This window comes from Myotis nattereri (genome assembly GCF_964212035.1).
Source record: "Myotis nattereri genome assembly, chromosome: 12".
NCBI lineage: Eukaryota > Metazoa > Chordata > Mammalia > Chiroptera > Vespertilionidae > Myotis > Myotis nattereri.
Genome location: NC_138087.1, coordinates 36,036,155 through 36,053,813, shown reverse-complemented (window position 1 = coordinate 36,053,813; position 17,659 = coordinate 36,036,155). Strand labels below are relative to the sequence as shown.

Sequence of the window (17,659 nt, the reverse complement as noted above, 5' to 3'; positions counted from 1 at the left end):
CAACGTAGAAACTCTTTAAATATGTTGGGATTTTAATCTAAACAAAGATCTAGGAGGTAGGGCCTCGGAAATGTTGATGAATGGCTTTCAATTTATTAGTATCTCTAAAATATGAATCAGCCTATCAACTCTACCATATCTTCGAAAGCCTCCCATGCATCTCAACACATGTGTCTCCCTTAACTCTTCTCCATATTTGCAAACAGAAAAACCCTAAGTATCAGCTTGTAGCAAAATACATGCAAGAATCCATCTATAAGCCTAATTTACCAAATTAAGAAAAAGAAACCCTAAAGTCACCTACAGTTCTGTATTTATCTTTAGGTCCTAGTAATAGAAACTCATGAACTTTGCATACTGCTAAGAAATTAAAAAAAAAATGTTTCAGTAGCATGGTCAAGAAGGAAAGCCTGCTTGGAAGACATAAAAAATATATTAAAAACTGGGCAACCCTGGTAGGAGAAACAAATACAAAATAAGAAATAAGCATCAGCCCTAGCTGGTTTGGCTCAGTGGATAGAGCATCAGCCTGCTGAATGAAGGGTCCTGGGTTCGATTCCAGTCAAGGGCACATGCCTGGGTTGCGGGCTCGATCCCTAGTAGCGGGTGTACAGGAGGCAACCGATCAATGATTCTCTCTCATCATTGATGTTTCTATCTCTCTCTCCCTCTCCCTTTATCTCTGAAATAAATAAAAATATATTTTTAGAAAAGAAAGAAGCATCAACTCTAATTTTTCTTTTTCCAATTTTTTTTTAAGATTTAACTTATTTTATTTCATAAATTTAGAAAAACTAAGAAAAAATTGAGATTTATATCTTAGAGATACCATCATTCACTTTAGGATGTCTGTCCTTCCATTCTTTTTTTCCCTTCATTTCTAACTATACTTATAAACAAAACCACCTTCAGACATTTGACTCTTAACATTAATACCATAATGCAAGTGGATCATTAATATGAATTATTGTGACTAACAATGTCCATAATACATGAACAGGATATACTCAAAGATGGTTGCATTCTGATAGCAGATATAGAATGAATGGACCTGGTGAAACATCATACAAAGTAATGCTTTAGTTGCCTTAAAGAATGATTCAATCTTGAATGTTATTAATTATAAGTTAGATAAATGAAACTTCAAAGAAAAATTGCAAAGTCATTCATAATGATATTTATATTTATTTCTTATATGACAAAAATAAAGTCAGAAGATGAACAGAGTGAAAAAAGGGTACAATACTTCATCCTTATTATCACTTTAGTGATGATTCCACATCACCAAAATGTTGGTTGCTATTTTCTAATGATATAAAAGAACTCAAACATGTTCTTTTATTTAATGGAAAAACCATTGGAAAGTACTTTTCAATTGGTTCATACCAAGAAGTGGCAGAAGGGATAGTAATGTGATGTTCTAGAAATGCTGTTTATGAAAAATAGAATTTTTTTCATTTATTTTCCTCCTTAAAAATTATCTTAGCCAGGCAAAAAATCTTTCTGAGGCAAATACTTTGAGTACTTCTGTGGGGAAGTTGCTAACCATTCATTCTGTCTAGAAAATTTGAATGATTGTATCCTTAGTAAATAAATTTAACAAAGTTTCCTGTCCTAATTGAGCCATCTCAGGTGTCATTTGATTTTACCCTCCTTTTATCAGCTATGAAATTTTATATTTTATATAAAATAGGCTAAAATTGCTTAACCATGTTTCTTCATTTAAGTTAATTAAGTATGGCATTCATGGAGTTAGTAAACAAAAGTGGTTAAAGGAATTTGAATTATTTACTCTGAAGAAGAGAAAATGGAAATGTTTCCTATAGAATTCAATATATTAAATTTTAACATTGGATTAGTGAGTAATTATGAGATTTTGCCAAGCTATGCTTCATCAAATTTCCTTTGTCCTTCACAAGTGCTTAATGGGCACAAATATCAAGGACAAGTGGAATTTCACCATAAAAGGAAATGACATATTTCTTTCAGTCTGTGAGTTTTCAGAGAATGGATGCTATCTCACAACCTTCTTGCACACAGTACTTAGCAAGCCTGCAAGCTTACAAGTAAAATTATCTGCTCCCTCAGAAAAATGTAGACATGAACGTTCCTAAGGGAAAGAGAGATTATATTTTTAACAAGCACTCAAAATCATAATTCATTATAATTAATGCATGATTATACATAATAATAATAATGATACTGAGTGGGAAGCATTGATTATATGTACAGTGTATTACACAGGAGATGAAAAATGCATCAATATTAGCTTATGGGGAAAAAGAAAATTAGCTGGTAAATTCTGGAGAAATGTTGCAGATCAGTACTTAAATACAAAACTTATATAGGAGACGTAAAGAAGAAAAAAAAGAAAATAGAACTGAGAAATTAGTTTTTTTATTCTAATCATAAAATTAAGGGTAGCAAGGTAAATAGTGGATTAAATGGATCAGGCAAAGATGCACTACGTGTATCCATTCTTGGTTACTCTGTCGATAGGCTCTTTATAAGCCAGAACGTTATGTTGTACTTCCTCAGAGAAAGGTATGGGGATAAATTTGGTAGGGGTCTGTGCCATAAAGAATGACATCAAGAAGCACAAGAGTATGGTTGTGTACAAGAGCAGTATTAGTGAGAGCTAAATATGAGACAGCTTCCAGGTAGTGCTAACTTTAGCTTTTCCTGCTTTAACTACTAAATCATGTGATAGAAAAGTGTATTGTCTGGCATTGCATTTGGTACTTAGAAGGAATTCCCGGAAATCACAAATATTGGACTGAGGAAAGCTAGATGTTCATATTCCTGATGCTCTAAGAAAAAAATCCTATCCCTGCCATCACCTCAGAGGGTTGGGTCTTCCCAGAGGAAGATGGAGTTTAACAGGAAGTCAAGAATAGGAACATTAAAAATAGGCTAAACAAATATCTGTGGTAACTGATTCTGCTTGGAAGAAACAGTTATAGATATTACTAGAGGCCCGGTGCACAAATTCATGCACCAGTGGGGTCCCTCAGCCTGGCCTGTGGGATCGGGCCGAAACTGGCTCTCTGACATCCCCCGAGGGGTTCCAGATTGCAAGAGGGCACTGGCCAGGCCGAGGGACCCCACCGGTGCACAATCGGGGCTGGGGAGGGACATGGGAAGTTGGCCAGTCCGGAGGGACCATGGGAGGGCTCCAGGGCATGTCTGGCCCATCTCGCTCAGTCCCAATCGGCAGGACCCCAGCAGCAAGCTAACCTACCAGTTGGAGCATCTGCCGCCTGATGGTCCGTGCATGTCATAGTGACTGGTTGACCAGTCGACTGTCTGCCCCCTGGTGGTCAGTGCATGTCATAGTGAGCAGCTGAGCGGCCTTAGCATATCATTAGCATATTACACTTTGGTTGAAAGGATGACCGGATACTTAGCATATAAGGTATGTCAGTATCTGGGTAGCTTTCCATAAATTTCAAATGATAAACTCATGCTAGGTCAACCCAACAAAATCCTGGGAATCGGGTTTAGGAATTGATTATTTTAACAAGTTCTGAAATGTTTCTTAAGGAGCCTGCACAGCACCAGTCCATAGGAGCCTCTTGGCCTGATATAAATTCCTTCAGCCCACTTCTGTAGAAGTATATCGCTAACATTAGAGATAAGCCATTTTTTTTTATAACTGTCATCAGTTTTCAATAAACTGCATGTGGAATATAAGTAAATATCTCTGAATGTACGGTGAATGCATGAATGAATGCTCAGAGTAACGTATTTCATTTTACATACTATTAATTGATCTTAACATGTATCAAATCAATGTAACAAACATTAATTGAGCATTACTATAGGCATATAGGGGAATGGATTTGAAAAGGCTCCATATAAATAGAATTTTTCCAGCACAGTTTTTTTTTATAATCTATTGATTTATATGATAATTCAACATTCTCTTAACTCTAGTTGAATTTCAACTGATGTCTTAGAATTGAAACAATCATTTTCAGGTTTCCTGTCTCTACCTTTTTCATAAAATCATCACCATTTAAATTATAAACTGTAAAAACCAGAGGTATTTTTTACTGAAACAAAATTGTTGAATCCTTTAAAAAACAAAACAGCTTAGTAATCTTTTAAACAACAGAACTCGCTCCCTTTTCCCATTTATTTTACAAGTGCATTATTTTTAGATTAGGTTTCCTTATAGTAGATTCTTAGCACTCCCTAGTTGCCTGTACTCTGAGAAAGACCTGTGCTGCAATCTAACGAAGAAACAGCTCTTGGTTTCAAAGTCAGTAAGAGGCAAATGATAATTTTAACAGCTTGCAACTCCATGGGCAATCAGAGCTAAAGTTGTTAATGATTAAGAAATCAAAGAAACTCTAATGCTTTAATAGCTGAGTGCATGCATGAAACCTGTCACTAACACAGAAAATCTGGAAAATTATTAGGAATCTTTCACCATGGGGTTAGTCTTAGCTGTTATTTAGAACTTGGACAGCTATAACTCTACTGTAAAATAATATCTAATTCTGTCAATAATTTCACATGGACAGACAATGGAGGAGTCCAAAGGAAGGCAAAGAACCATTGCATTCAATGAACAGTACCAGGTGGAAGGACTTTCAACAGACTAAATGGAACATTTGGAAAAATACCTTTGAAGCGAAAAATGCAAATGCAAAATCTGAATTGTACAGGCAAATAGAGTCATCATTAATGTAAAACTCTAGACAGTATGTAATCATTTAATTTGCATGAACAAATCTATATACTGAGCTCATAATCAGGGCAAGAGGCTAAAATTTTTTATTGGAATATTGAAATTCTCTTTGGAAATATTGTCCCAGAAAGTGTTTCTATGACTTGAGGTCTGAAATGAACCAAATGATATAAATGTGAGATCAGAGAAAATAGTGAATGTTAAGAGTGCCATTTTTTTTCAGAATAGTAACTAACTCCTTGATGTCACACTGAATATGTCTGTATCTAAATGGATTCCCACATCCACCCTGCTGGTCAATGTGAGCTACTCCCTCTTCATTAGTTCTACATCTATAATTGGGCAAAGGAAGAAGGAAAATTTTAAATTCAAATGGGATAGTAGTATTAATTACAGCAGTTCTAGGAAAAATTCTGGGAGAGGTGGGGAAAGGAGAAGGTTGAAGCTACTGGCTAAAATGAAAGCTGTGGATCATTCGTTCATTTAACACATATTTGACAATATGCTCAGTGCTCTCAGGTGCTGAGGATGAAATGTGCAAAGAGGCAGACAGGGTTCTCTTATTTCATGAATTTCTTCACTGACTCCTTTTAGCATAGATAATTTAGAGTTAACTGTATCGAACTGACTTAGTCTTGTTACAAATATTCACGGCACTTTCATGACAGCTCTTTTATCTATAGCTGAGCCCTTCTGTTAAACTGATTCTAATCTAGATAGATGCCCCCACTCCTTTATTTGGAGAATAACAACCTGACTCCTCCTAATGCCAAGACAGCAACAAAAACAGAATAAGGGCATCCGAGGCTTTATCCAGGAAAAAATAAATTAGTGAGGTTCTTGCATATAGCAAAATTAAATGGGCCTCGGTATCCTTAACAGTAAATAACGATGTACTTGCCCAACAAAATCATGCATACAAAGTGCTTATGGCAGAACGTTTCAAATGTTCAATAAATGCTCATAGAAGAATAAGTGGTGACTCCTAGTATTATCAAACTTTACATTAATTACTATAGTTACTAGTTAACTGAATTGTGATTCTTCTGTCTTCAATGGAAAATATCTTTACATTAGGGAATGCTACAGTGGCACAGTGAACATTAAATATCTACAAGCTGAGATTCTTTGTCTCCAAATGCCAAATGCACAGGCACTGATCATCTTCCTACTGAAAACTCCTGCCACCCTCAGCTGCCTCAGAGCAATTTACCAGCCCTAGGTGCTTAGCTCTGAAGGGACTCCAGGGAATTCATAGTCTAGGAAAGGAATTGTAAACTATTAACATCAATCAAAGTTGAAAACCACTGGCCTAGAGGTATACGAAATGGAAACCACGCTTGCCCAATTGCCAGGCTTCATTCCTATCCAAAACAGCCTTATTCTTAAAGAAATATTTTTCTCAAGGGCACCAGTATAATAATGATAATAGCAATTAGTACTTATCTAACACTTGCATATTTCCAGTTATAAGAACACTTTACTTTTTTTTCATTTAAACTTCAAAGCCTTCTGTGAGGTAGTCTATTATTCATTTCCATTTAGCAGATGAAGACATCGAGGTTCAGAGAAGTTCCGTCAACACTCTGCAGAAGTGTCAAAGCAGCCTGTACTCAAACCCATACCTCGCAATGTTAAATACAGGGGCCGTCTCACTTGTCTATGACAAGTAGATGAAGAAAGGTCTAATAACAAAGGTTCTAGTCCTCACTCTCTTCTGAGAAACAGGCATGCTTTCACATCTGTCTATGGCCACAGCAAAAGTAGCCCTGTTGCACCATCTTTCTAATAGGCCTCTATCTCCCCTTCCCCCGCCCCAGAACCACAAATGTTCCTTTTTTCACAGGATCCAATTCCTATGGAAAGACCATATAAAGAGGGAGGAAATGACATATTCCGTCACATATTTAGGACATACTAAAGTGTGATTTTTTTCCTTTATTACATATGCAAACATTTTAATACAGTTGTACGTTTCTGTTTGGGTTATCTTACCTGTTTAAGGTGGAATTCATCTAAGAATAAACACAAGGGGCTGGGTTCTAGTCCTGACTGCTCTGTGACCTTGGATAAGCTGTCTACCCTTTATGGACTTCAGTTTTCCCAGCAAGAAGATGAGTTGGACTAGGTGATCTCTTCCCTCCAGCTCTAACATTCTATTATTCTGTGATATCTCTTTTAGATGTGATGGGCATATTTGGTATGCAACTGTTGGTTGTTAAGTATTTGTTGAAGGAATGATAACTGCAGTTTAAATATTTGGAGGAAGGCTACTGGGATCAAACACAGCCAAGCACATTGTCAAAAGCACTTGGCTCTATTCCACCACTTTTGCTGCAGGGATTTGGAAGAATAATTAAAACGTACGTGTCAACACCCTCTACGTGCTTCTTTTAAATATTAAAAATAAAACTGCAACAAACATTTTTACTTAGTTTGTAGCTCTAAAAATTACTGATATCCATTTTGCTCTATAATAATCTAATTTATTTACTGTATAAATTATTGTAAACAATAGTTTATGGGTAAATTCCCTTGGAAACGAAAGATTACCACATGTGAGCATGTAAGTTATTTTCACATAAAATATTTTCAGCAGAAGGTATTAAAAAACAACTATTATACAGTCTTCTGCTTCTTTAACCAGGGTACTTTACCTCTTCTTGATCACCTATAATTCCATCAATTAGCCAGTTATTAAACTGTGTTAGACTAGATTCTGGTCACTAGAGTGATACTCAAAGGACCTACTGGAGTGCAGCCTGCTGTGTTAAATAACCCAAAGCAAATAGAAGACCCTTGTCTACTTATATTTCCTCTTGCCTGCTTTTGTATCTCACGATTTTATGTGAATCAAGTGGGCTCTAATCTGCTTCTATATTTTAGGTAAATAGCTTGAGAATGGCTTCATCTTCTCAAGTAAGCTAAACTACAGGCTCTGTGACACCTGTTTTTCAATCAGAAGCTGTTTCCATTTATTTCTTGACTCATGCCTATGTTCCTTATGGTGGTGTTGCTGGAAATCTGATTTATAAATAGGTGGAATTTTCCTTTACTACTTTATCAAATAGTCAAATGAAATACCATATGTAAAGGAGATCTAACAATTATAAAGGAATACAAAACAGCGATCGGATCATTATTTCTGCTACAACTACTATGATTCCAAACTTATCAGAAAAATGACTTCTAAAACTTCCCTTTTATTTGACAAAATAATCACTGAATATACTTGAATTTTCTTAATATAAGAATACGTGAAACATACATTTCTACTATGGAAGATGTGTACATACAGATGAATACAATAAATCTTGAGGCACTTAAACAATTTGAATATTCTAAAACAAGAGGCCTGGTGCTGGACATTTGTGTACTGGGGGGTGCAGTCCCTCAGCCCAGCCTGCGCCCTCTCGCAGTCCAAAACCCCTCTGGGGATGTCCGACTACCATGGAGGCCGGAGAGGCTCCCATCCCCTTCACTGTGCTTGCTAGCTGTGAGCCCGGGTTCTGGTTGAGTGGCGCTCCCCCTGGGGGAGCGCACTGACCACCAGGGGGCAGCTCCTGCATTGAGCATCTGCCCCCTGGTGGTCAGTGTGTGTCATAGTGACTGGCCATTCTGCCATTTGGTTGATTTGCATATTAGCCTTTTATTATATAGGATATGTAATACTATGTTGCTTGTATTTTAACAGGAGAATGAGAATCTCTTATGTGAATTTTAATATATTCAATAAAATCATTTGAGTTTTGGAATCATCTCATATTTAAGCCATAAAACAAATGATGTGCTCTTTCCCATTGTTTACAACAAATGCTCTTATGCCTACATTTAGACTTAGGGAGAAAACCTCTCCTCTCCCATGCAAGTGTTTCTGCACAATGGGCAATCTGCCTTCATTTCAGGCCCACTGATGCTGCCAGTTGATAGAATCCTTAAGACACAAGGGAAATCTCCCTCTGTCCTACTGATCCAATGAGGGATCCATGAAGTTGATAACACTAACACTGCAATCAGTTAGCCAGACACCATTCCAAGAGCAACTATCTACAATCCAAAACTTTTATAATTAAAAAAAATTACAGGAAATTTTAGGATTTCTTTGGTTGTCTAACATCTATTTCATGAGAAAGTAAAAACTAAAGTTGGCACAATTTACTAGTATTACTAAAAATTTTACATCATTTCTTAAATACATCCACATTATATCTAATTCTAAAAAACATTTACTACTATACTGTGATTGTTTATATGGCTTGTTAAACTTCACATCTCTGGAACCTTTTAATTAAGAGACCTTTGTTAAATCTTAGGTCTTGCTTCCCTAACCCAGGCTTTTAAAATAAAGAATGTATCTTAAAGGCTTCCATTTCCATGAAAATTTGCTTGGTAGGATTTATTTGCAGTTATATCACAGGAAGAAATAGGCTTCTGCTGTCTTAGGTGCAGTTCATCAAGCTTTTTTCATATTTAAGTTTGAGCATGTGTTATTTTTGAATCAAACTTTTTTTCCTTGACTGCACCATCACCTCCACTGTGTAGTGCTGCTATAAACGAGTGCAGAGACCTCATAAATTAAAAGCTATAAATATTGCCATAACAGGTGAAAAAAAATCATAACCCAAGACAATAACACTTTGTTACAATTCACACAAACACTATCTCCAAACATATTATGTGCTAGTGTTCTATGATTTATTTTATTATTTTTTCCAGAGCCCTTCTTAATATCTTTTGTGAACTATACCTCAAAAAATAAGGATCAGCAACTTAAAAAATATGGTTGAGAATCTGTGAATTAAAAATCTAAATCCTTTGAGATATCTTTACATCATATCCAATCTTGTCCTGACTCTTCAGTTTGGGACACTTGCACTAGAAACTATGACTGTGTAAAACCACTTTACCTCTAGTCTCTTCCCATTACATATTTCTAGCCTAAAACAAAAAAGTCATCTCTCCAGAAAAAAATCTGAAAGTTTCATTGTTTTGCTTCAAAGCCTTATACAACTTCAAAGCTATATTCTGTACAAAGAACAAACTTAACTTCATATACAACTAAATCCTTTAATCTCAGATTCAAACTACTTTTTAAATCTCGTTTCCCACTAAACTACTCAACCTCCTCAATTCTTCTTCTGCAATGCCGACCGCACCAAATCAGAGCAGTTACCAAAGACATCGTGAACTTTGCCCCTTTATACTTTCGCGTACATTATTCCCTCTGCCTGAATGTTCCTCTCTTTCTGATTCCTCTAAATCCCCACTCAAATAGCACTTTCTCTATGAAATTTCCTAGTTCTCCCTCTCCAATAATTTGATAAAAATTCCTCTGTATTCCAATAGGTCCTTGATCAAAGCTTTATTTTAGTACTTCTCATACTGCATTACTTAAAAAACAAAATAAAACAAAACAAACAAAAAAACCACACCCAAACATGTGCTTTCCCATCTAATTTCTTAACTCCTCAAAGGTAAGGGCTGTGACTTCTCTCTGAATTCAATTAGTACTTGCTGACAAAATAGAAAAGGGAATCCTGTGTGATATATTCTTTCTCCAGCAATGACTTAGAGCTAATACTTCTGATGGCTAAGGGACTAGTCATTGATCAATGGATTAGGCAGAATGATGCAGATTATCTGGTTACCTATGTGTAGACTTTCTTTTCTGCTACCTAATTCTGCATGCTCAATGGAAAATATAAATTATAACTACTGCCACAGCTGTACTACACTGTGGGGGGAGGGGGAGAGGGAGAGGGAGAGGGAGAAGGAGAGGGAGAGGGCGAGGGAGAGGGAGCGATAGAGATATCTTTCATTTTATTTACTACAAACTGTAATATAAGCCACATGAGACTAGAAGGCCTCAGCTGTATAACAGCATCATGGGCTTATGTAAATCATTTGATCTGAGAGTTAATTGAAAAATAGGACTATTAATGCTTTGATTGTCACAAGGCTGTGTGGTCAGACTAGATTGAGGTATCTTCAATTCTAAGATCTTGGTTCCATCCATCCATCCAATCATCCATCCTTCCTTCCATACATCCATACATCCATCCATACATCCACCCAACCACCCACCCATCCAGCCAACCACAAATGCTTGAGCTTTCTTACAGATCGAATACCTACAATTCTACATCTATGAAAGTTGGATTCAAATAAAATGTAAGAAATCCCGAAAATTCTGAAAGAATTTATACTGTGTCAAAAAGAATGGCTCGAGGGATGTACAGAATTGCAGGTAACAATCTCATGAATGTGAAGCGCATTTCTCCAGCTGGCATTTGCTTGGGTGTGCTCTTTACGCTTGTATTTAGTTTCCCTGTCTGGATAGCTTGGGATGTCACATTTAACTTAAAAGGGGCCAAACAGGCTGACTGATAAGTAATTCTGAAAGATTTGGAAAAAAGGCAGGATGAATAAAATTCTAAATCATATATGAGAACTGTCTGTCGTGAAAGTATGCCAACAGTAGTGACATTCTTTCACACTTATGTATTTGTTGAGAAAAAAAGGAGACCAAACATCTAAAGAAACACATAGCTTTGACATGTCAATGACAACTGCAGAGTCTACCTTTGTTTCTGTTGCATGGGTTGTTGCCTCATAGCCATATACTGCATATCTTCTTGCAGACGATTGAGAGGGGAATCTGGCTTGACACGAATCCCATAGTAATGGTACTTGGAGTTTCCTCTTCATAAAAGAACAACAAACATTAGAGACACAAAAAGTCAGTCAAACCTGTATTAATCATATAATATAGGATGTCCATATAACTTCTCATTTGGAAAAAAATATAAAAGCAGCATATTAATGTTATATATTTGTGATATGTCCTAGATACTTATATATTTTGATGGTAAATACATTTGAGGAATCAAAATAAGATTCTAAATCCACTGGCTCAAGGCCCTAAAAAAAAGTCCTTATAAACTCTCTCTTAAATATTGTTAAATAATCCACTTATTCCATTTAAGCTACATTTTATTTTAAAATTTATGTTTTAAATTTAATTTAGAAAGGGTAAGAGTGAGAAAAAATTCTGGCCAACAAAAATTTATTAACAGGATAAAGGATTGAGCACTAAAGAATAATTTATAATAAAAAGTTTATACAGAACCAACAGAAAAAAATCTTAATTCTACCTTTCTTAGGTAAGTTCTACATTTTTCAAGTTCTATTACTGCAGGGATGATGAAGATAACGTCACTGATGCAAGATGTTGTGGAGAAGTCTATTATATTTAATATTTTGAAACCTAAAAAGAAGCATGAATTTACTTATTTTGAAACATTTTATTAGTCTCTGTTTTTATGGGTTTATATTAGTTTTGCAGGCTGAATAAGATGTGTCACAAGAGACATGGGGAAATTTCTCTGTGGAAATGTTAAATTTCCACCTGGAAAAAAAATGTCACCATTACCCATGCTCAGGAGCAAGACCATATTGTTATTAGAAATGGCAAAGTTTAGCCCTGAATGAAATGTGAAATTCTTGCAAATATAACATTTTAAATATGTGAATTTTTACAAAGAGAAAATAGTTTTTCATAACCCTATATATAGCAAGACATCAGTACTCTTTCAATTTTTTTCTTTCATTTATAACAAGAAATGCAAGGGGAGTAGATTAAATATTTTATATAAAAACAGCACAATGTACAGTTGATTTATTATAAAATTGTACACCTGAAATCTATATAATCTTATTAACCAATCTCACCTCAATGAATTCAATTAAAAAATAAAATAGGAAAATAAATAAATAAAAGTTGTGGGAGAATTTCAACATGAATATCAATGAATTATGGTTACTTAAGTTCAACAATGATAACCAAACAAAACAGAATTTTACTTCCAAAATTAAAGAACATATATTAGATGAACCCTAAATATATGAAAACACATTAAAATTTTGTTATAAATAATATTGCTAGCTTTAAAAAAATGTAGGGCAGCCCTAACTGGTTTGGCTCAGTGGACAGAGTGTCGGCCTCCGGACTGAAGGGTCCCAGTTCGATTCTGGTCAAGGGCATGTACCTTGGTTGCTGGCACATCCCTAGTAGGAGGTGTGCAGGAGGCAGCTGGTCAATGTTTCTCTCTCATCGATGTTTCTAACTCTCTATCCCTCTCCCTTCCTCTCTGTAAAAAATCAATAAAATATATTTTTTAAAAATGTAGGGCATCTGAGTACCTATAAAGTTCCTGCAAAATGAACCAGTGTTAAAACCTAATGCCTCTATAAAAAGCTTTCCACTAGCAGAGATTGTATTATGTCTCCAAAATCCACTACAGAATAGAGCAAAAAACAAAACCAAAAAATACAAACCCCATTAGTAGTGTCCTCTGTAGGAAGTGGAGAATGACAGGGAGGCATGGCAGGGTGGGAAGCAGCAGACATTAACCAGGGGATGCAGCCAGTGGCAGGGCTACAGTGTGAAATGGTGTCTCTCTTGTGAGGCCACGAAGCAGACGAAGTGTCCAGTTTCTTACACATCAGCATTTGTTTGGTTTGGGCAGGGGCGGTGGTTTCCTTTCCACTGGCCATGGGGCAGGTCAGCATGTCCCATGGTCTTGGATTAAACTTAATTTGTAAATGAGGTCTACAAATGGCACTTTTTCAGTTGCCTTGGTTTAGAAACATGGCGATTTCATTTACTTCTTAGCTAGTTCTAAAACTTGAGAAAATGTCTGGTTCTGGTTTGAATGAATTCACCAGTTAATTTTGTTGCTGGTTAAATAAAAGTTCTACATACAGTTTGCTTTAAAAAATTGTCTGAGTTAATTTGTGTCATGATTTATATGGATTTTCTTTCTGTTCTCTGGTTTAGAGGTAGAAAGGAGAGCTAATTCAGTTTCCATGGTAGAAAGACTCAGTACTGTGACTCCTACCATTGTCAGTTTTCTATACGAGAGCTCTGCTATCTTCATAACACAGCATTTGTTTAAACTTTCCTCACAGGATTTCTTTTCTCCTTATTCTTCTGGGCTGTGCTTTCCATCCTTAATTATAAATACTATATAACAATTTTAAAAGGAACAGAAGACATAATTGTTACACAGTGAGAAGAGGGAAAAAAGAATACCAGAAAGTAAATGCTGCAATATTGCAATATGCACTTATAGAGTATGGATTCTACTCATTCACAAACCCAAACAACCCTAATTTTGTCACTTTCTATTTTAAAGATGTGTTTTAAGATTTGAATGGAGCTTCAAAATAGGATCCATTGAAATCCCTTTCAGTAACAAAAGAAGCACAATAGAGCTTTAGAATGTTGAATAAAGCCCAGAGTTTCAAAATATTGGCACAGTATGCTTAACTACTGAGCCATTAGCTAGAAGATAAGAGGTTAGGTCCCAAACAATGATTTCTGAGGGGGGGGGGGGGGGAATAATACTCAAGAAACAAAAAGCTTTTTTTCAAGGGACTGAAAACCAGTATACCTAAAAGAAAATACACTTATGAGAAAAACAAACCTCCAGCAATCCGAAAGTAACAGAAATAGTTCACTTGAAATGCAACAGAAAGAAATGATTCACACTTTGAATACATACAGAACTTATAAATCTAATAAAATTGACACACCACTCTATTCAGCATAAATTTATAACGTCAATTACTAAGGCTCTATTTACTTTATGAAGAATATTAATAAAAACCCTTTATTAGGATACTATAAAACTGTGACTTGAAACTAATTAAAGGTAGATCATCTAATGTTATATAGTGTAGCACCTTTATTTTTATACTATTTTACTGTTTAATATGGATTTCTTTAAGATTTAGGAAATAAAAAAATCCATATCTTTCTGCCCAGCTACTTAAAATATTTGTGTTATTATAGAGAAGTAAAAATGACCCTGTTTGAGGAAAGTATCTAGGAAGTAGTTTGGAGAAAGGGTTTAAGATATGAAATAACCATTCTGCGTCTAGACTTTTGCAATGCACTGTTCAGCCACCAGCCAGGTTTCCTGCCTGTGATCCACCATCAATTGTCACTAGCCAAAGATTTAACCTGTCTTGTTGCTATTTCTCCTGAAACAGGCAAGTCAAGGAGCAATTGCTGACAGCAACCAAGGAAACTCAGTACAGTCCTGAACGGGTTTTTCCAACAACTGCAACTAGGTTATCAGTCCCTGGTTTCACTGGGCAGCCCCTAAAAGTGAGTTGCTTACTGTATAACCTCACCCTTACAGGTCTGCATCTCAAAACTCTGGACATAGAGCCCAGTACTATTTAATGGTCCTATAAAAAGTCCAATTAAATTTAAAATTTGTGCCATGCAAAAAAAAAAAAGTAAAAATGAAGCTCCACAGTTCTAAGTATTATTTCTATCATATTTTGACAAGGAAGCAAACTGAAAAACTAAAAGTCTTCTTCACATTTTTGGCTTCCATGCAATAAAACTAAACTATATTTTTACTCCCATACATGTATGGTTTCATAATCAAGAGTTTAAAAAGGCTAAAATGAGATTAATTAGGACCATGTCATTATTTAGGGCTTAAAACACCCATATTTTTCAAGTTCACCAAATGATTTTTAATTGCTCTCCAGAAATGACATGAGAAAAACTCAGCTTGAATTTCTTACTCCAGACATTTCAATGTAATTTTTCAAGAGTCAAGAGATAGACAGTTTTCCATTTAATATGTTACTTTACTCATCATCTTTAGTATGGCTGTGTTCCAAAAGAGAAGACACTGATACATATTAACTTTTAAAGGATCACATGTGAATCTTGCATTAACAGGCTTGTTTGCCACTTCCTATGTGGAGAACCAGCTCTCCGCAAAGCTTTGCTCAGTTGATGTTTAGGAGGATGCCTCAGTGGCTGGGTAGTATTTATTGAGTAATGACCTTTCTTTTCCCTGTGGGGGTTTATATACTGAGGTCATTCTGTATTTCTTCTTTATATGATGATATCTGTAATCAAGTACTTTTGCTCAAACAATATGCTGAATGACTGTAATTTGAAAAAGAGAGGTTAATTTATGATCTTACTTTTCAATACTAACCTAGTTCCCAATCTCCTGGTTCGTAGTCCCATAAAAATGGACCTTATTAATTTTCCAAAAGAAGCAGCATTGACTGGGTCCAGTTTGTGTTCCTGACAGTGTCGCAGGTAGTGGTTGTATAGAGTGCTTCTGGGAAGGCTCACTCCTTCTGCTGTCTCATAATTGTCCAACAGCCACTGGAGCTAGTGTAAATAAGACAGAGTCAACACGGAGAAACCAGACGATTAACAGGAAGGTCACAAGATAAAATACATCATCTGAAAGTGCAATATACAGAAATACTTGGATCGCCATCAAGCCTTGTAATAGGGTAAACTGCTGTAATTCAGAGGCCAGTGTGGTCTGACTTTGAAAACTCTCCGAAATGTAAATAGCTGTACATCCCCATGACCGCAGGCCATCTCTATTCCTACAAACATTCAAACACATGTAGAAAGAAAATATTTTTTTCTGTATTGCTATTTCGGGAATTCTAATAATTCCATTAACTGGTCTAAAAAATAATTTATAATTGTTACAAAACAAAATATGTTCCAAACCTAGCAGTATGGCACATATGTTGTTAGAGTTGGCTTGTTATAACACATGAACAGCAGGCTTCCTTGTATGAGTTTTTATATTAAGGTTCTAGTCATTTAATACAATTCTAATTACTTATCTAATTTACTTACACAAGGTAATACAATAATGGCATTAACTACTGAGATAGAATTCTGTAATCAAAAAGGAAAACAAGCCAGTCATTTCTTCCGCAGAAGGTAAGAAACTCACTAGATTTTGGTTAAAAAGTTACATGTAAAGAAAAGGAATCATTTAAATTTTTCTACCTTAAAACTATGTTGCTTTTTCATAATTTTGGAAATTTTCATAATGTAGTTGGTAAAGCAATATTTTCTAAATCAGGGTTCTCATTTTAAAGTTTTATGTTGCTCTGTGTATATTTTTTTAAAAAAATCTTTAAAGTATAGAATGAGCAAGAAAATTTTAGAAAAGCTAATTAGGTATGCATTATTGAGTTTTAATATTAGAAAAACTAAATTATTAATTTGTTCATTTATTTATTTACAAAAGGAGAACTAAAATAGATTTAAATGACTTTGTTGAAGTCATATGTTATCTCAGTACTTGAGTCTGATTTCCAACATTTCCTGATCACTAACATACCAGTTATTATTTCCACAAAGGGAGCAAATATTTCACACTACTTGTCTCATCAAAAATTTCCACGTCAATTATAAGAGGTATGCTAAAGAGTTGATATTTTACATGCAATTCAATGGAATATTTCTGTACACAGCCTTAACTATTTACTAGTTTTCTTTTAATATTAATTACATGACAGTAAAGATAAATATCTAAAAATGAGAGTTTACTAATTTCTCATGATCAAGAAAATGATCTTGTAGACAGATTTTTTTAAAGAATTTGAAAAAGCAAATTCAATAAAATATTTGAGGGTTTTATCATAAATTGTCTCTTATAAAAGTGGAATACAGTATAAAAATTAAAGTTCAATATAAGATATTTTGAGTCTAAAGGTATGTTAAAAGAGACCATTTTTAAATGAAGAAAAATTTTCACAGAAGGAGTGTGATAATTACAGCAAAAGTTGACTTTAAAATACTCATAAGTCTAAATGATATTAGTCACATTCAATGAATAATTTATAGAAAATAAAGCTTTTATTGGATTAGCTATGTGGTTCTCCGCAATGTCTAAACAAGTCAAATATAGTGAACTGTTCTGCAAACTGATGTTCTTTTTATAAGGGCTTACATTTTTAGAGATTCTTTATTTCTAAACCCATTTTTTTTAAAATCCAAATTTATTTGTAATACGTATGAGTGTGTGTGCATACACATAAACATGTACATATACTTACATATGTGTAGAATATGTGTGATTAGTTGGTTGAAAAATTCCCCAAGAGTGG

General features: G+C 35.0%; 1 protein-coding gene across 2 annotated transcripts in view; it reads right to left on the bottom strand.

Annotated features, from left to right (window-relative positions):
- Positions 1-17,659, bottom strand: part of RFX3 (regulatory factor X3) — a 277,450-nt gene that overhangs the window by 47,674 nt on the left and 212,117 nt on the right. For both annotated transcript variants that reach the window (XM_081103228.1, XM_081103229.1), the window contains exons 6-7: positions 15,727-15,908; positions 11,279-11,398 (exon numbers count right to left, since the gene is read on the bottom strand). In XM_081103228.1, coding sequence (XP_080959354.1) covers positions 11,279-11,398; positions 15,727-15,908 — 302 coding nt within the window. The remainder of the gene's footprint in view (positions 1-11,278; positions 11,399-15,726; positions 15,909-17,659) is intronic.